At 47.3% G+C, this 16333-nt stretch overlaps 1 protein-coding gene across 3 annotated transcripts in view; it reads right to left on the bottom strand.

The window, feature by feature from the left end:
• The window catches only part of LAMB3 (laminin subunit beta 3), a 63259-nt gene that overhangs the window by 15349 nt on the left and 31577 nt on the right, over positions 1–16333 (bottom strand). For all 3 annotated transcript variants that reach the window (XM_045452389.1, XM_045452390.1, XM_045452388.1), the window contains 6 exons: positions 9756–9870; positions 9148–9221; positions 4868–5059; positions 2936–2999; positions 2339–2532; positions 313–433 (listed from right to left, as the gene is read on the bottom strand). In XM_045452389.1, coding sequence (XP_045308345.1) covers positions 313–433; positions 2339–2532; positions 2936–2999; positions 4868–5059; positions 9148–9221; positions 9756–9870 — 760 coding nt within the window. The remainder of the gene's footprint in view (positions 1–312; positions 434–2338; positions 2533–2935; positions 3000–4867; positions 5060–9147; positions 9222–9755; positions 9871–16333) is intronic.

Raw genomic sequence — 16333 nt, forward strand, 5'->3', positions numbered from 1 at the left:
AAGACCAGTGGAGGACACAGAAGATAGAGGATCTGAGGTTACCATGAAGCCATGTGGCATGAGAAGCAAGGACCAGCCTTGGTCCCTTCAGGCCTGGCTGAGGAAAAAGTCTGGGGAGGCAGAGGGCAGGTGCAACCTAAACTCTCTCCATCTGCACAGAGCAAGGAGAGCTTACATTGCAGGGGTGCGATTAAGGTTAAACTTAAATAATAAAGAATAGACTCTCCCTGTGTCAGGTGAGATCATTGAGGCCTAGAGGGGCCAGCACCCCAGCCAGTCACTACAGGGGAGGAGGTGAGTTCTGGACCATACGTTGGCATTCATGGGGGTCCTGGTCATCTGCAGGTCTCCAGGGCCGATTGTTGTAGAAGGGCGCACAGAGTTCACAATTGGGACCGGCGGTGTTGTGTTGACAGACACAGATATCGTGGACCTGGAAAAGGGGCCACCAGCCATCAGGAATAATCATCAGAGGGATGTCCCAGAAATGGACCTGCCCTCTACCCACCCCACCCCCACCACCACTCAGGGTCCAGCTCAGACCCCACCTCCTCCAGACTTCACTCGGCTCCAGTGACACTCTCAGCTGCCTGCTTGTGTGCTGGTGTGTGTGTGTGTGTGTGTGTGTGTGTGTGTGTGTGTGTGCACGTGCACATGCTCAGATGCATGTACCTGCCCTCCTATTCTAACTAGGTATTTAAAAAGCTCATTCTTTGCCCTTGAACATCCCCGTGATGCCCAGTCCAAAGCAGCACCTGGAAGGTGCCCAGACACCCTTACTGGTAAACTATGGTTCTGGAAGCTCGTGGACCCTCTGCAGATTTATATTCCAGCAATCTTTGACTGCGGCTGATTGTCTAATGGGACTGCTATGATGAATTGTTACCAGACTTATTAAGATATAAAAATAGAATAGCTATTGTGTGCTCATTGTCTTCCAAATTAAGCCCCACACCCTCAGCCTGGCATTAAAGACTCCTACCATGTCTGCTTCATCTTTATTTCCCACTCGGAACAGCACAGCCAAGCTGAACCTCCAGCCGCGTCCTGTCCAAGCCCTGCTTTCCCCCACCTCTTAGCCTTTACTGATGTTTTTCTTCCTGCTTGGAATTCCCTTCTTTCTCTGGTCACCAGTAAGATCCTACCAGCTAGAATGGCACCTTCTTCACCAGGCTTCCCTGGTTCCCCTAATTCCGTGGATCTCAACCCTGGGTGCAACTCCAGAATCACGTGGGAAGCTTTTTTAGAACTACCATTGCCAGGCCCGACTCGATCCAGATCTCAAGAACAAGGCCCAGGCATTGGTACTTTTTAAAGTGGTGATTCCACTGTGCAGCCAGAGTTGAGAGCCCCTGGGGCTGGTGTGCCCTATCCCGCCCCTACATCCCACAGCATATTGTATTCCTCATCTATCCGCAATCCTGTTCTGCCTGGGTTCTGCTCATTTGTCTCCAGGCCCTAATAGATGACACATTCCTGGAGCTGGTGTCCCTCTGGCCAACTCTGCAGCCCTGGGTAGAGGCTGGCCCAGAAGTGGGAAGGATGCAGCTGGCCAGAGCTCTTTTCACCTGTATTTCCCTCTAGGCCCTTCTACGTGATTTCCTAGTGCCCCTCCATCACTAGGGTAAATGAGCTCCCATAGGTTAATAGAAGAGCTGAAACTCCAAAGAATAGAAATGACAGCTTCTTCTGCTTCTCAGTGCAAAGTTTTCACTCTACGGATGCTTCCCGTGTGTGGTTTCACAGCAAACTCCCCAGGGTTGCTGGTGAAGTTGGAGCTTCCCTCTCCCATCCCTGATGCATCCATCTGACTCATTAGTCAGATGGTCTGGGGTACGCTTAGCATCCACGTTACTCTGTTCTCTCTCACCTTCCCTATATCTCGCCACTAGATGGGACTCTAGAGTCCCCAAACCAGTGGCTCTCCACCCTGGCAGTGCTGAGAATCACCTGGGAGCTTTAAAAACTGATAATAAACTTGGAGTATCTGAGGATGGAGGTCTGGGCACTTTCTTTCTTTCTTTTTTTTAGCTCCCCAGGAAGTTAAAACGTGTAGCCAGGATTAAGCAGCATCACCTTAAGCGCCAGGCAAGACCCACAGATTTGCTTATGTGTAACTGAAAAACAAACCATTACAAACCATAAGGCAGGCTTAAAGAAGTGCTACAAAATTCTGATCTTGGAAATAATAATTAGACTCTTTTTCAGTGTTGCTAAAAGGTTAAATACCCAAGTTTTAAATTCAGTGCCCTCCTTGTTTTATAGGCGCCCCAAGAATGTCCTCAGTCTGCTTTGGTCTTGCTCTCTCCCCTCAGCCCTTCCCACCCAGGGCTGTCACCTGCACAGCGGTAGAGGGGCTGGAAGAGGCTCCAGGCTTAGGGGCACAGCGGTCAGCGTGGCCATGACAGAAGCAGCTCCCCTGTAGACGCAACTGGGACACTGCATAGTAGGCGCTGGGGGCGTGGTAGCCTCTCTGGGGCACAGGGGCCAGCCTGGTGAAGTTGATTCTCAAGTTTGTGATTTCCCCCAGCTCTGAGAGGGGGAAAACAACACGGAGGGAGGGGATTGGGGAAGGGGAAATGAAGAAAGGAAGTTAGAGGCAAATAGTCTCCTAGGGCAGGACAGATAAGGAAAGAAATTCTGATCTCACCATCTGGTCTTCCCTGCCTCCATAAGGTTGGTTATATGAGGGGCCATCCTCCTCAGCCCTCAACCCTCCCCAGCAGGAAAGACCCCTGCACTCCAACCCAGGCCTCCTGAGTCTACCACAGAGCCTGATGGAATAAGCAGGGTGAGTATTAAATCCAACCATATTGACAGAAATAGGAAAGACCAGGCAATTTCTATGTCCCAAGTTCCAACCAACCAACCATGGCAAGTCCCAAGTTCCAAGTTTTGTTCCCCACCCGCAGTGGGGAGAAGTTACCACACTGACCTTGAATTTTTTGACTTTGAGTTGCTGGAATCCCAGATGCTAAATCCATAATGTTAAGTTGAACCTACAGAGAGACGGAAAGGGAAGGCCTGTGGAAGAGGTCAATGGGGTGCCCCCAACGCCCCTTTCCGCCAATGCTCACCCCCATCAGACTGCTCTGAGGCCCTTCTCACCTCGAACCTGAGTAGACCATGGATGTGAGGGCTGCCAGCTGCACTGAGGGAGCCAGATGGTCACTGGGCCCTAAATGTGTGTGTGTGTGTGTGTGTGTGTGTGTGTGTGTGTGTGTAGACAACCACACCTCTCCATTTAAAAATACAAATATCCCAAGAATTTCCTGATTTCCTTGGGTCAAAAATAATGGTGAGATATACAATGTGCACATGAGGGTTTAGGGAATATTAATTTTCCAAACACCTAGGATGAATGAGAAGGTCCAGGGCCCAAGGATTCATGGATGTGGTAACCACACTCTAGACAACCCCAATTTTAACTATGCTTTTCCTCTTTAATAAAAACCATTCAGGGTCACCTGGGTTGAGCATCAGATCCGATTTCACCTCAGGTCATGATGTTGAGGTTTGTGAGATCAAGCCCTGCATCGGGCTCCAGGTTGATCGTTGAGCCTTCTTAAGGTTCTCTCCCACCCTCTGCCCCTCCCCTGTTCATCCACGTGTGTGTGTGCGTGTGTGTGTGTGTCTAAAAAAACAAAACAAGACAAAACAAAAACAAAAAAAACAAAAAACCCTATTCATTGTATGGGAATTCATCTGCATATTCCAGAGTTTTCATATCAACCTTCCACGAATCAGGAAAAAGCCCTGTGTTCGGATCTGGAGTCTCCGCGAAGTGTGGTTAACAAGCAGATGGGGTCTGCTGTAACCCAGGAGGACTTGCTCCGGGGAAGGAACAAGGCACCGCCCACAGGGAGGGCAGCACTCTGAGCACTGGGTGCCCAGGAGAACAGCTCTGAAGGCTGCTGGAGCCTGAACCAGAGAAGGAAGGACAGAGAACACAGCAGCCCTCCAGCGGCAGCTGCTGGGTGGTGAGAGGAAAGGCAGTCACGAAAGAAATGCAAGAATCTGACCCCAGGTGAGAGGAGTCGAGTTGGGGAGAAAGTTCTGAGCCGTTTCTAGAAGCAGTTTCTCTGTTCCAGCTCAGGGTTAAATTCTGGTGACACAGAGCCCCAGCTTCTACCTGAATTTCCCCAAGGGAGAGGCAGAGGGATTAAACTGAGAAAGCTCATTCTGGTGTTAAACTTTACCAAGGTGAAACCAGAGATCAAATTAAATGTGTGTACTTTGCTCACGTGAATCTAACAACCATCTCAAAGTCCTTGCACTGAAGCAGAGTCAATTTTACCCTCTCCACCGTGGGGACTGTGCCAACGAGCTGGGAGTGGTGGCTATGGAAGAGGGGAAGAGGGCACGGTTGGATTATGCAGGGCCCTAGATGTGGTTTTTTTTTTTTTTTTTTTTTTTTTTTTTTTTTTTTTAATTTTTTTTTTTCAACGTTTATTCATTTTTGGGACAGAGAGAGACAGAGCATGAACGGGGGAGGGGCAGAGAGAGAGGGAGACACAGAATCGGAAACAGGCTCCAGGCTCCGAGCCATCAGCCCAGAGCCCGACGCGGGGCTCGAACTCACGGACCGCGAGATCGTGACCTGGCTGAAGCCGGACGCTTAACCGACTGCGCCACCCAGGCACCCCACTAGATGTGGTTTTAAAATATTCCTCCTGAGTAGCAAAGGGGACAAACAGCAAATATTCTGAAAGCGGCCAGAGAGGTCATTATTGGAGGGAGCAGGAAAAACAGCAAGGTGCACTGACATCTTCTCCAGAGGCTGGGTGACCGTGTGAGCAAATGTGATGTCAGGGACCTCCCCTCCCCCACCAACCCGTGCCTATTTTTCCTAGTCCCCTCTACCTACCTTCCCCCCGTCCAGATGCCCGTTAGGCCTCTGGGGCAAGGACTGGCACCGAACATCCTGCCAGCTCTGAGGCTGGCCCTGACGGACCCGGGGGAAGACGGAGGCGCAGTCAGCAGCCAGGTACTGGTACACCTGCCAGGTGTTGCCGAAGTCTGCGGACCGCTCAATCAGCATCCCGGCGGGCAAGGGCCCCTGCAGAGGCACAGACAGGGTGGGGGCCTGAGTGAAGAGAAGGGGCCACTGGAGAGACATCATCACCAAAAAGCCTCCTAAAGATGCACTGGTGGTCCCTGAGAATCACAGTGAGGGAAGGAGAACGGGGCGAGAGGGAGCGAGTGGGCTTCAGGGCATCCAGGTCCGACGGCAGACACCCTGGCCAACACTGGAAAGCCCCATCGGGTTTTCCCCAGGGGGACCGTGGAAAGCAGGAGAACGGTGATCTACATTCCAGAAGGCATGATTATGATCCTAGTTCAGTGCACCATGCAGGTGGCCAGGCCAGAACATTCTCCCATGGTACTTCCCACAGTCAGCTGTCTGGGCCCTCCAAACCTCTCTCCCCACGTCACTGGAGAGGTCTTTCTAGATGACTACTTGACCATGTCACTCCTGCTCCAGGCCCCTCAGTGGATGTGCATTAGCTAGAGATGAAATGCAAGCCTCTCAGCATGACACGTTGTGTCCTTCCACCCTCGGTGGTTTCACCCACTTCTCGTGGCTTTCAATGCGGTCTTCGTGCTGACGGCTCCCAGCTTGGACCGTTTCCTCCAAACAGACCCACAGCAGGCCCTGTCTCCTGCGGCAGCGCACAGCCCCCTGATCTCCCAAGTAGGCGCCACCTGATTTCCTTGTTCACTCTCACCTCAGTTAGGCCCTCCACCTACAGACAGAAGGTCCTTTGTATTTTTTTTTAATTTTTTTAATGTTTATTTATTTTTGAGACAGAGAGAGACAGAGCATGAACGGGGGAGGGGCAGAGAGAGAGGGAGACACAGAACCGGAAGCAGGCTCCAGGCTCTGAGCCGTCAGCCCAGAGCCCGACGCGGGGCTCGAACTCACGGACCGCGAGATCGTGACCTGAGCTGAAGTCGGACGCTTAACCGACTGAGCCACCCAGGTGCCCCCAGAATGTCCTTTTTAAAACATAAAATGGACTGTGTCACTCCTCTGCCAAAAACCCTAGAATAGCTTCCCACTATTTTTTTCCAGCTTATTGAGATCCTATTGACCTCTAATATATGTAAGTTTAAGGTGTCCAACGTGATGATTTTTGATGCATGCACAAATTGCAAAATGAATACTGCAATAATTAACACATCCAGCCCCTCACATAATTACCATCTTGTGTGTGTGGTGATAAAAGTTAAGATTTATACTCTTAACCACTTTCAGGTATATAACAGTGTTGTTAAGTATAGTTACCAGGCTGTATATCAGATTTCCAGAACTTACTCATCTTGCAGCTGGAAGTTTGCACCCTTTGACCAATACCTCCCCATCTCCCCCACCCCCGAACCCCTGGCAACCACCATTCTACTCTATTTGCTTGAATTCAGCTTTTTTGGATTCCACATATCAGGGAGACCACATGGTGTTTGTCTTTCTTTGTCTGACTTATTTCACTTAGCAGAATGCCCTCAAAGCCCACCTATGTTGTCACAAAAGGCAAGATTTCCTTCTTTTTTATAGCTGAATATCCCATTGTGTATAGATATATAGCTATAGATCACATTTTCTCTGTCCATTCATCTACTGATGGACACTGGGCTTGTTTCCATGTCTCGCCTATTGTGAATAATGCTGTGGTGAACGTAAGGGGGCAGATATCTCCTCGGAAGGTTGATTTCATTTCCTTCCCATATAGACCCTGGTGGAATTGCTGGATCATATGGTAGTTCTATCTGTAGTTTTTGGAGGAACCTCCATATTATTTTCATTAGTGGCTGCACTAATTTACATTCCCACCAACAGTGCATAAGGGTTCCTTTTTCTCCACATCTTCGCCAACATGCGCTTCTTGTCCTTTAAGACTAGCTGTTCTAACAAGCGTGAGGTGATATATCAGTGTGGTTTTGATTTGCATTTTTCTGATGATTAACGGTGTTGAGCACCCTTTCATTTGCCTTCTGGCCATCTGTACATCTTCTTGGAAGAAATGTCTACTCAAGTCCTCTACATGCTACTCCTGAATAAATCCTAACCCCTCACCAAGGGTGAAGGGGTCCCATCTCCTCACCTCATCTCATGCCCTGTGCACCTCCATCTCTTCAAGCCATGGGTCATACCAAGTTCATTCCCTCCTCAGAGACCTTTGTTCGGGTTGTTTCTTCTGCCTGGAATGTCCCCCCCACCCCCCCGCCGCCGGTGGGTTCCTTCTCAATTTTTGTTCTCAGCTTAAATGTCACTTCCCCACAAGATTTTTCATACCTATGCATTCTTCTGCCCACATCCTGCCCACTCTACCCCATTCCAGAATTTACTTTGTTTCCTTCATAAATATCACCACAATTTCTAATAATTTATTTGTTGGCTGCCTGCGTTTTCTTCCTCTCCGGGAGCCCAGGTTTCCCAGCCTTTACACTGTCCATATTTGGAGTTGGATAATTCCTTGTGTGGACCATCCTGATCACCGCAGGATGGTTAGCAGCATCCCTGACCTCTACTCACTAGACACCACTAGATGTGTAATAGTCACACCCACAGTTGTGACAACCAAAAACGTCTCCAGATCTCCAAATATCCCCTAATTGAGAACTACTACAGTAAACCATAGGCCTCCTTGTGTGTCTTGTGCACAGTTGCACCCCCAACACCTAACACACAGGAGGCACTTAGTCATTTGTTGAATGAAGAATGGATGAATCTTTAGTCTACTTCCTCCCTCCCCATTTACATCTGCAAACTCGTCTCTCACCAGGTGGTAGCCTTACCACATCCTCACTTCTCACTACCTTATACATATTTTCCCTTCCAGACCTTGTGTGCATTCCCTTGCCCCCTCCTCAATTACATACCTTCTTGCCTCTTGCCTCCAGGCCTTTGCACTTTATGGTTTTTTTCGCCCAGAATGGACTTTGCCCTTTACCTGGTTATCAGTGGCCTGCAAAGATTCATCTTTTCCTGGGTACATGCTATGACTTACTCCCCCAAGACAGATCAAATTGGATGCCTCACTCTGTGCTCCCCAGCACCTCTTCCTAATCAGAGTACACATCATCTCACTGTTGGTCCTTTGCCTTCCTGACATACACTGAAGCAGCATGACAACCATGATTTAGCTTTATTCATCTTTTTATCCCTAACACCTGGCACCAAACCTAACATATAACCAGTGTTTAATATGTGTGTGGCAAGAATGGACAAAGGAATGAGTGAGTAATGAAAAAGCAATGTGACTAACAATATCCATCCAGATGAATGTTGCCCTTCAACGCTGTCACCTTTAGAGACTGGGCATTTATTCAGATGATGCTGCCATTTCTCAAAATACTTTTGACCTTTTCTTGAGGAGAGGATCTCAAAGTTAACTTTCTGAGTCAAGTAAGAAATTAGATCCTATTGCATCTTATTCACGGTTCATTCTAACTTCTGAAAATGATTTCACCCTTCCTGATCTAATCTTATTGACCAAGCTTGATCTTTAAGTATTTGACTATTTCTGTAGAAAGAATAAAATCAAATCTTCTCTGAAAAAAAAAAAATGACTCGTGACAAATGAACAAAAATGTTCCCTCCAAAAGGAGTATCTCAGGATGCTAGTATACAAGCAGAATCCAAAAGTATTCTGGGAAGTAATAGCAGTGAGTGAGTAGATTGTCCACCAAGAGGGCTGTTCCAAGAGCACATCTTTCATGGATATGGGCCACTTATTGGCCATTTATTAAACTCAATCTCATCAGCAAAATTATTAAACACATCAAGAATATACATCTGTATAATAATTGACTGGGCCAAGCGGAATTGGTACTTGGCAGAGCTGAATTAATTAGATAGATGGGTCGAGGATGGGGGATGCAGAGAGAAAGTGGATATATATCCACTGCAAGGCCAGGACAGGGAGCCTGGAGGTGCCACTGTGCTCCCAGGAGTGGGCCTCTGTTGTCACCATGATAGAGATTCAGGGTAAGTGTCACCTCAGCCTAGGGAAGTGGAGCCTACCTACCATATGATGCCATCACCCTAAGCCTAGGGAGACAAGGATGCTGTGCTTCCTATAAGCCCAAGCCCAAATGGCCCAGGGTCCCCCCTCTCCCATCCACTGCCATCCTTAGGAAGCACACCTTAAAATCCATCATGATGTCTTGAAGCTGGAACCTCCTGTCCAGGTCCAACTGCAGAGAGACAGGATTCACATCTGGAAGGACAAAAAGTAGAAACTTTAGACCAGGAAATTCTACCTTCCCAGACCTGAAGAAGGTTCTGGACTCCACTAGCTCTCGGAAGTCAGAAACCTCGATCCTCCAATTGTCCTCTTGGAGAGGAATGGTACCAGCATGCTTTTACTTATATTTCCTACTCAAGATCCTATCTGTCCTTGGCCAAGTTTCCTTCTCATCATCTCTTGATGACCCTAACACACTAAGAGATTTCAAGTTGTCTGTTCTACAAGCCCCATTCCTTCAACGAGCTCATTGTAACTAATGGGGTGAAATAAAGGCACTTCTCTCTTGCTCCTTTTACCCATTCCTTGACTTCCAGTAAATTCTTCTAGCTACAGCATTCAAAAGGTCTCAAATACAGAGGTGGTAGGTACTGCCTGTTAACCACACATGTCCCACCTCCATAAGAAATGCCTAGAACACCCCAAGGGTTCCCAGGAAACTTCCAGCCACCCCCACGCTGTGGGAGCCTCCACCAGTTTACGCCCTTACAGGTGGCTGGCGCTTACCATTCTGGGACTGCCACCAGCGCATGGGGCCTGAGGATGAAACCACATTCTCCACTCGGTGGCCGTTGTAATTATGAGGCAACCTGGAGTCACACTTGCAACATTTCATCCGCCACTGAGGGACAGGGAGACAAGAGAGCCTTGTGAGTGGGGTCCAGGGAAGACTCTCCCTTACGTCCTGAGAGCCTAGAACATTCCCTCTGTGAAACCCTACCCCCTGATTTCATTAATACCCTTGGAAGGATTAGCCTCTTAAAACAAGGCTATTGCCATCTTTGACTTTAATTCTTTTGTCTCCCTCCTAACACATAGCAAAGTGAATAGCAAATAGGTGTTACTGCTAGGAAAGAGATGTGAGGTAGCAGCAAAGTCTGGTACGGAACATTGCCTCAAAGAAAAACTTGGAAAGACTACCAAGAGCAAAACGAAGAAAAGATGAAGGATTTGCATGAATATAGCATCTTCTGTGTGCTAGGTACAGGCTAGAGAGTTTTAGATCTCATCTGACCTAATCCTGGAGGCCTGGAGAAAACTGGGTTTCTGAGCATGAGGGAGAGGGGACACAGCAAAAAAAGGACAAGGGAATTTGGAGTTCCAGTCCTAGCTCTGTTACCCCATTTTCTAGGCTCAGTTTTCTCCTGTGCAGGTAGAGTGGAGGTTAGAATACAGTCATTCAATCATTCAGCAAATATTTACTGAGTGTGTACTATGTGCTAGACCCCGCTCTGGGCCCTGGAGTTATACTAGTGAACAAAATGAAGACCCTGCCCTCAGAGAGCCAACATTCTAGTAACATTTGGATGATCTCAAAGGCCTTCCAGCACTGACATCTGAGACTTGAGGACCCTTCTAAGGTTTGGCATTCCCTACCCACAGGAGAGAATCTAAGGGTCCCCCACCAAGTGGAGCTTTGTAGATAGGTGGTCCCAAGGCCAGGAATGTTGCAGCCTTGGGGCTCAGGGCAAGAGTTCTCACATGAAGATCGAGGCAGCCAAAAAGGAAACAGCCTCACTGGGGAGCTCCCCCCCAAATCACACCTTCCTTGGCCTGCCCAAGCCCTGGGGTGACACAAGTGACACAAGAACTGAACCCCATGGACTCCACAGCAGGTGGAGATCAGCAAGCAAAAGAATAGGGCCATAGAACATGACCCTTGTTCTTTAAGTTTATGCGTGTGTGCGTATGTGTGCATGTGTGCATGCACACGTACCCCCCCACAGAGACAGCACAACCTTGTCCCAGCTCCCCCATGCAACACAAATAAACTCTGTTTTCTCTGAGTAACCAAGGCACCAAACCTTGTGCCCAGAGTAGAGAACACTATTCGGAGGGCTCCATATTCATCCACAAGTAGAAGCAAGGCTTGGACAAGAATCTCCTTCTAGGTTGGCACAACCGTATCTCCAAACACCCATGCTTCTGCTTTCCCCTAAGGCCTCTACTCACCAGAACCAGGGGAAAGCTCTGGTTTGTCCAAGGCCTTTCTGCTCCTGAACCTCTAGCCTGACCAGGGAAGGTGATAAGCCAATAAGGCTGATGTGATGTCTTAGAACGGGTAGTGTCCCCTGCACTAATTAACGTGACAGGTCAGTCCCAAAGGGATTGAGTTAATATGCTGAGCCTGTGCCTGGGGTTATGGGAACTCCTTGCCCAACACCCATCCTCCCTCCTCACGGCTGACAAAGCTTGGGACAGGGCAGAAGGAGAAGGGGAGCCAGGAGTCCTGGTTCCTGGAAACTCTACTTCCCACCCCACTTTCCAGTTCTCACCTGCATATGAGAGAATTGTCACCCATCCTGCTGCTCAGAGGTTTCTTCATCATGACCAAACGTGTTTTATTAAACAATAATTTTTTGGTATTTAATGTTCAAATAATGGCTGGCATGCATGCTCTGTATGGAGCACTCAATGCCCTGTCCTTTCCTTGCCCAGCTACATTTTCCTTCAGGGTTCAGATCTCCACTTGAAATGTTGGGCATTTATTGTCTATTTATTTGCTTATATTGTTTGTTTACCCTCTGCCTCCTTCTGCTGAACATATATACTCCACGAGGGCTTCCTCTCCTGTATTCCCAGTGCTTAAAAAAGTGCCCAGCACATAGTAGGGCCTTAATACTTAATGAATAGCAAATACTCAATGACTGCTAACATTGTTATTATTACTAAACATTCCCTTACTGCAGTCATGGAGTTTAAAACGAGGGGTGGGGAAGAGAGGAGGTAATAGAACATCAACATTATGTGACAGAGAGCTTACTGTGGGCTAGGTACTGTACCCAGGTAATAAGGAGTATTTTTCCTATTTTACATTTGTGAAAGATGAGGTTCAAAAGGCTAGTGAGTTTTCTGCTGATAGCCAATGTCGGCACCAACACAACACCAGAGAGGGTCCCCTACCAACCCCCCCTCCTCTCCCTCTTTCCCTCTCCCTTCCTCCATCAATGTTGCCCTCTCACTTCTGCTAGGAAGCCAGGTGGGTCCACAGACATCACGGAAGCACAGTAAAGGGTGACAATCTCTGTCTCACTCAAAGGGCTTGGCCTCACCGTGTAGCTGACCATGGGGGAATGTAAGGTGGAGAAAGCACTTTGGGAAGAAAGCTGGTTTCTCAGGCTGACCCAGCTCAGTTAACACAGAAACTGTAGATGTGTCAGTGGCTGAAATAAATACCTGAGCACTTAAAATAATCCTTTCTGGGCAAGAGAAGCCTCTTGCTGGAATCTGACTCTCCTCCAGAATCCTATTTTGGTCCCTGGCAGTGAGCATGCCCTTCTCCCCACTCTGTGCAGCCTCTCAGGGGCAAACTTTTCCACTCCCCATCCTCCGTCTACACTCAGCACATGTCCTGCAGAGAGACAAGGGCCAGCTGCCTTCCGGCCGCCTGTCACCAGAGCTCTCTCCTCAGCTCTGCTGGGACCCGATCCCAGCCTGTTCCCCGGCCAAGCAAGCACCAGAAACAAGGCTCTTTCTTTCCTCGGGTCTGGGGCACAGGGGCTAGAACAACTCAACCTGGAACTGAAAAATGACCTTCATGGTCCCAAAAGATGAAATATTATGTAACTATTAAAAAGATTGGTCACAGGAAGTTTTCAATGACATGGGGAAAATGCTTACCATATTTTGTTTTATGAAGAAAAACAGTTGGGAATAAATGTATATAGGTCATGATCATATATATATACATCATATATATGTTTAAAGGAATATAATATAAATATAAATAAATAAATATAATATAAAAGGAATATATATATATATATATATATATATATATATATATATATATATATTAAAGGAATAGAAAGTGTTTGGAAGGACATATACCAACAGATTAGGTTGAAGAGATGAAATTACTTCAGCCAATCGGACCTACAAAAATGGCAATGGCATGCAATTTAACCTAATATATCTGGGTAATAGGATAATAAGGAACTCTTTTCCTTATATGTTATTCTTTAATAATTTTAAACTTTAGTACCTTGGAGATACACACACACACACATACACACACACACACACACACACACACACACACACACACACTTTTATGCCCAGGAAAGTAGACATTATAAAACTAAACAAACTAAAAATCTCCAGGGTGTTCAGTATGGGCTTTTTACCCTGCCTCCTGGCCCAGTCTTCGGAGTCAGCTGGGGGTACCCAGTGCCTGCTTCACTTCCCTTCCACGTGTGCAGACACTGATGGAAGATCAGATACCCTCGTGGGCTTAAAACCTACGTGCTGCTTATCCTAGTAACATAGCTAAAGGAGGGATTTATTACAATCCTTAGAGACAGGCTAAGCCAACAGGCTTGGGCCAGGTATTTTAAGTAGCTCTGCTCGTCAACTAGCTAGCTGGCTGGAGACCTGAAATAGAGCAGCTTATGGCAGAAGCCCACGTGAAGACAAGCTGCTAACTTTCTCTTTTCCTCTGTATCTCAGTTTCCCTTTCTATCTATTCTTGCATGCTTATATGAGTACGTGTATAAACGTGTGTGTGTGATTATCAATGCGAGGTTCTTCCCCTCATGTGTGTCAGGCACTTCCATCTCTCCCAGAGGTGGAAGGTCTCAGCTGCAGCAGCCTCCCTCTGGGGTCAACTAGTGAGCGTTCTCCTGGCTGCACGACCTCAGAGACGCGGCAGTATTATCAGTTCAGCCTGTCAGGCCTCCAGCCAGTTTGGCTCCTACTTACTCTCCATCTGGAAAGGTTGGGCCTCTTCCCTCATCCTAGAGCTTTCTAGAAGCTCAGCAGTCTTGGGGGGAAGAGAAACCCTCCCAGAAAGCTAGGGGGAGAGCAAAGGAGAGAGCAAGAGCCAGCAGGAGCCTGAATCACAGTGGAAATGGGTGGGAAAAGGAAGGTAAACGCAAATCAAAGCTCTGTGCCTTTGTAGAACACAGAGCTAACTCCAGGGGGAAATAGGAAAACAGCCTCTGGTTTTCATGGCCCAGTTCCCTGCCATGAGCAAGCCAGTGGCTGCCTGTGTCTATCTAAGGAGATATCATCAGGGTCATGGCTGCCAGCCAGGGCCAAAAGAAAGGAAGCCGAGACCAAAAAAAAAAAAAAAAAAAAAAAAAAAGAAAAGAAAAAAAATCCAGCTGCCTGCAAGAAAAGACATTCTCTCCACTTCAGCTTCCTCATTGGTAATATGCAGGGGTGGAATGAGATAATGAAGTTCCCTCTTGCTCTAACATGCTATTAGAATTCTTCCCTACTCCAGCTTATCTGCTCAGAAGTTTAAAAACACTCCAAACAAGAATGCAAAGGAAGGAAGAAAAAAAAAAAAAAAAGACACTGACCAGATGCTGTACTAGAGCAATACTCTTCTCAGCTAAGTGGGCAGAAGAAGGAGCCCTTAAGGTCATTGGTCAGCAAGGCCTCCATTAAACCCCACTGGGATCCAGAAGTCTCAGCCTTTCTACATTCGTGGATATTGCCAGTAAAGGTCAAAAGTTGGGTTCCACTATGGTGCTGAGTGGGAGGAAAGCCCCAGTTCTATAAGGCACTTTCAACTTCATCTTCTCTCATCATGAAATAACATCTTCACCAAAGCCTTAAGCACTGCCCTTATCACCATCCAAAGTAAGTTCAGTAGGCTGACTTTCTGAAGCTGATTAAAGATGATGTGCACAACACACCCAGAAATTACACTGCACCAGGCTCTCTCCTGAGCACTGTGCATACATTATCTCCTTCCATCCTTCCAAAATCTCTGAGGTAGGTATTTTACATTAAATGATGGGTATACTCATTTGACAGATAAGAAAGCAAGTCTTAGAGAGTTAAGAAATGTGTCCAAGTTCATAAAGCTAGGAAGAGATGAAGCAGGGATTTCTGTCCCAAAGTATCTGCCTTTAAATTTTCTATTCCTGTTCTGATCCAAGGGACACAGTGGTGACTTGGCAGCCACTGGCAGGGACCAGAGTTGGTTGTCAGGATGCTCCCTCCCTTCTTTCCTGGGAAGGACAGCCTCAGCCCCAGCCTGGACCTTTACAGAAACAGAGATATTTCCCTAAACCTGAGTGCAGGGAATCCTTTGCCTGTCTGGACCTCTGTGGGCTCTGCTAGTAACAATGGTTCATATAGCCTCCAAAGACAAAGAAGCAAAGTAGGTCTGCAAAATGTTGCCTAGAGACTTCTAGAGACCTGAACCCCAAAAGCAATTGAGTGAGAGACCAGGCCAGCAAAGTTTGAGGCCACCTGGTTGGTCCAGGCCTTCCCATCACATCTTTCCCTCCTCTTCTGTACTTTTAGCCTACAAGCTGTGCTTCCCAGCCCATAACAACCAGGCACCCAGAATCTCACATTCCACCAACCCGGGTTTTTCTTCCTTCTGTTAGCAACATTATCCCCCAGTGTCCCTATCCATTTCCTTCTAGCCCTCAAAACTTACCCATCCTGGGTTTCACTTTCTTGGAACCCTTTTCAAAAGCCACAGCTCATTTTCTGACAAGCAAACCCTTGTTGAAATATAAATGGTTGATGATATGGTGCCTTTCCCAAGAGCGTTTGTATTTTAAACAAGGAATTCAACAATGCTTCATCCAAAAGAGTGAATCCCCAATGGCAGGAGCTTTGGAAGTTTCAGAATGTCTGAGAGCTTCTGGGAAACGGGAGGGCAAACATTTTGGATAGAGACAGTCTCAAAGTCTTCTGTGGGCACAGGATAAGGATCTCAGGATATATATGAACATATCCTCTGTCTACACATTAGCCATGCCAAAAGTTAAGAAAACAGACAATTGTCAAAGAAAGTCAGTGTTTGTTGGGGTTTGTGCATGTGGGTGTGGGTGCACTTACATGCATGTGTGCAAGTGTGTGCCTGTATGTGTGTGTGTGTGTGTTGGGGAGGAGGGGATGTGAACTGGCTACTGCTCTTCAGCTTGTTTCCAAGAGATCAAAATGACAGCTATTTGGTTTACACAGCTAATTAACCTGAGGTGTGCATTATGTAAAACTGTTATTAAGGCAGCTGAGTAATTAAGTTTTCCCCAGAAAGGAAGGGAGTGGGAGATAAATAAGGATTTAGGGGAGCAGACACAACATTGGAGGAGACATTGTCAGAAGCAGAAATCAGG

Source organism: Leopardus geoffroyi, chromosome C3 (assembly GCF_018350155.1).
Source record: "Leopardus geoffroyi isolate Oge1 chromosome C3, O.geoffroyi_Oge1_pat1.0, whole genome shotgun sequence".
Classification (NCBI taxonomy): domain Eukaryota; kingdom Metazoa; phylum Chordata; class Mammalia; order Carnivora; family Felidae; genus Leopardus; species Leopardus geoffroyi.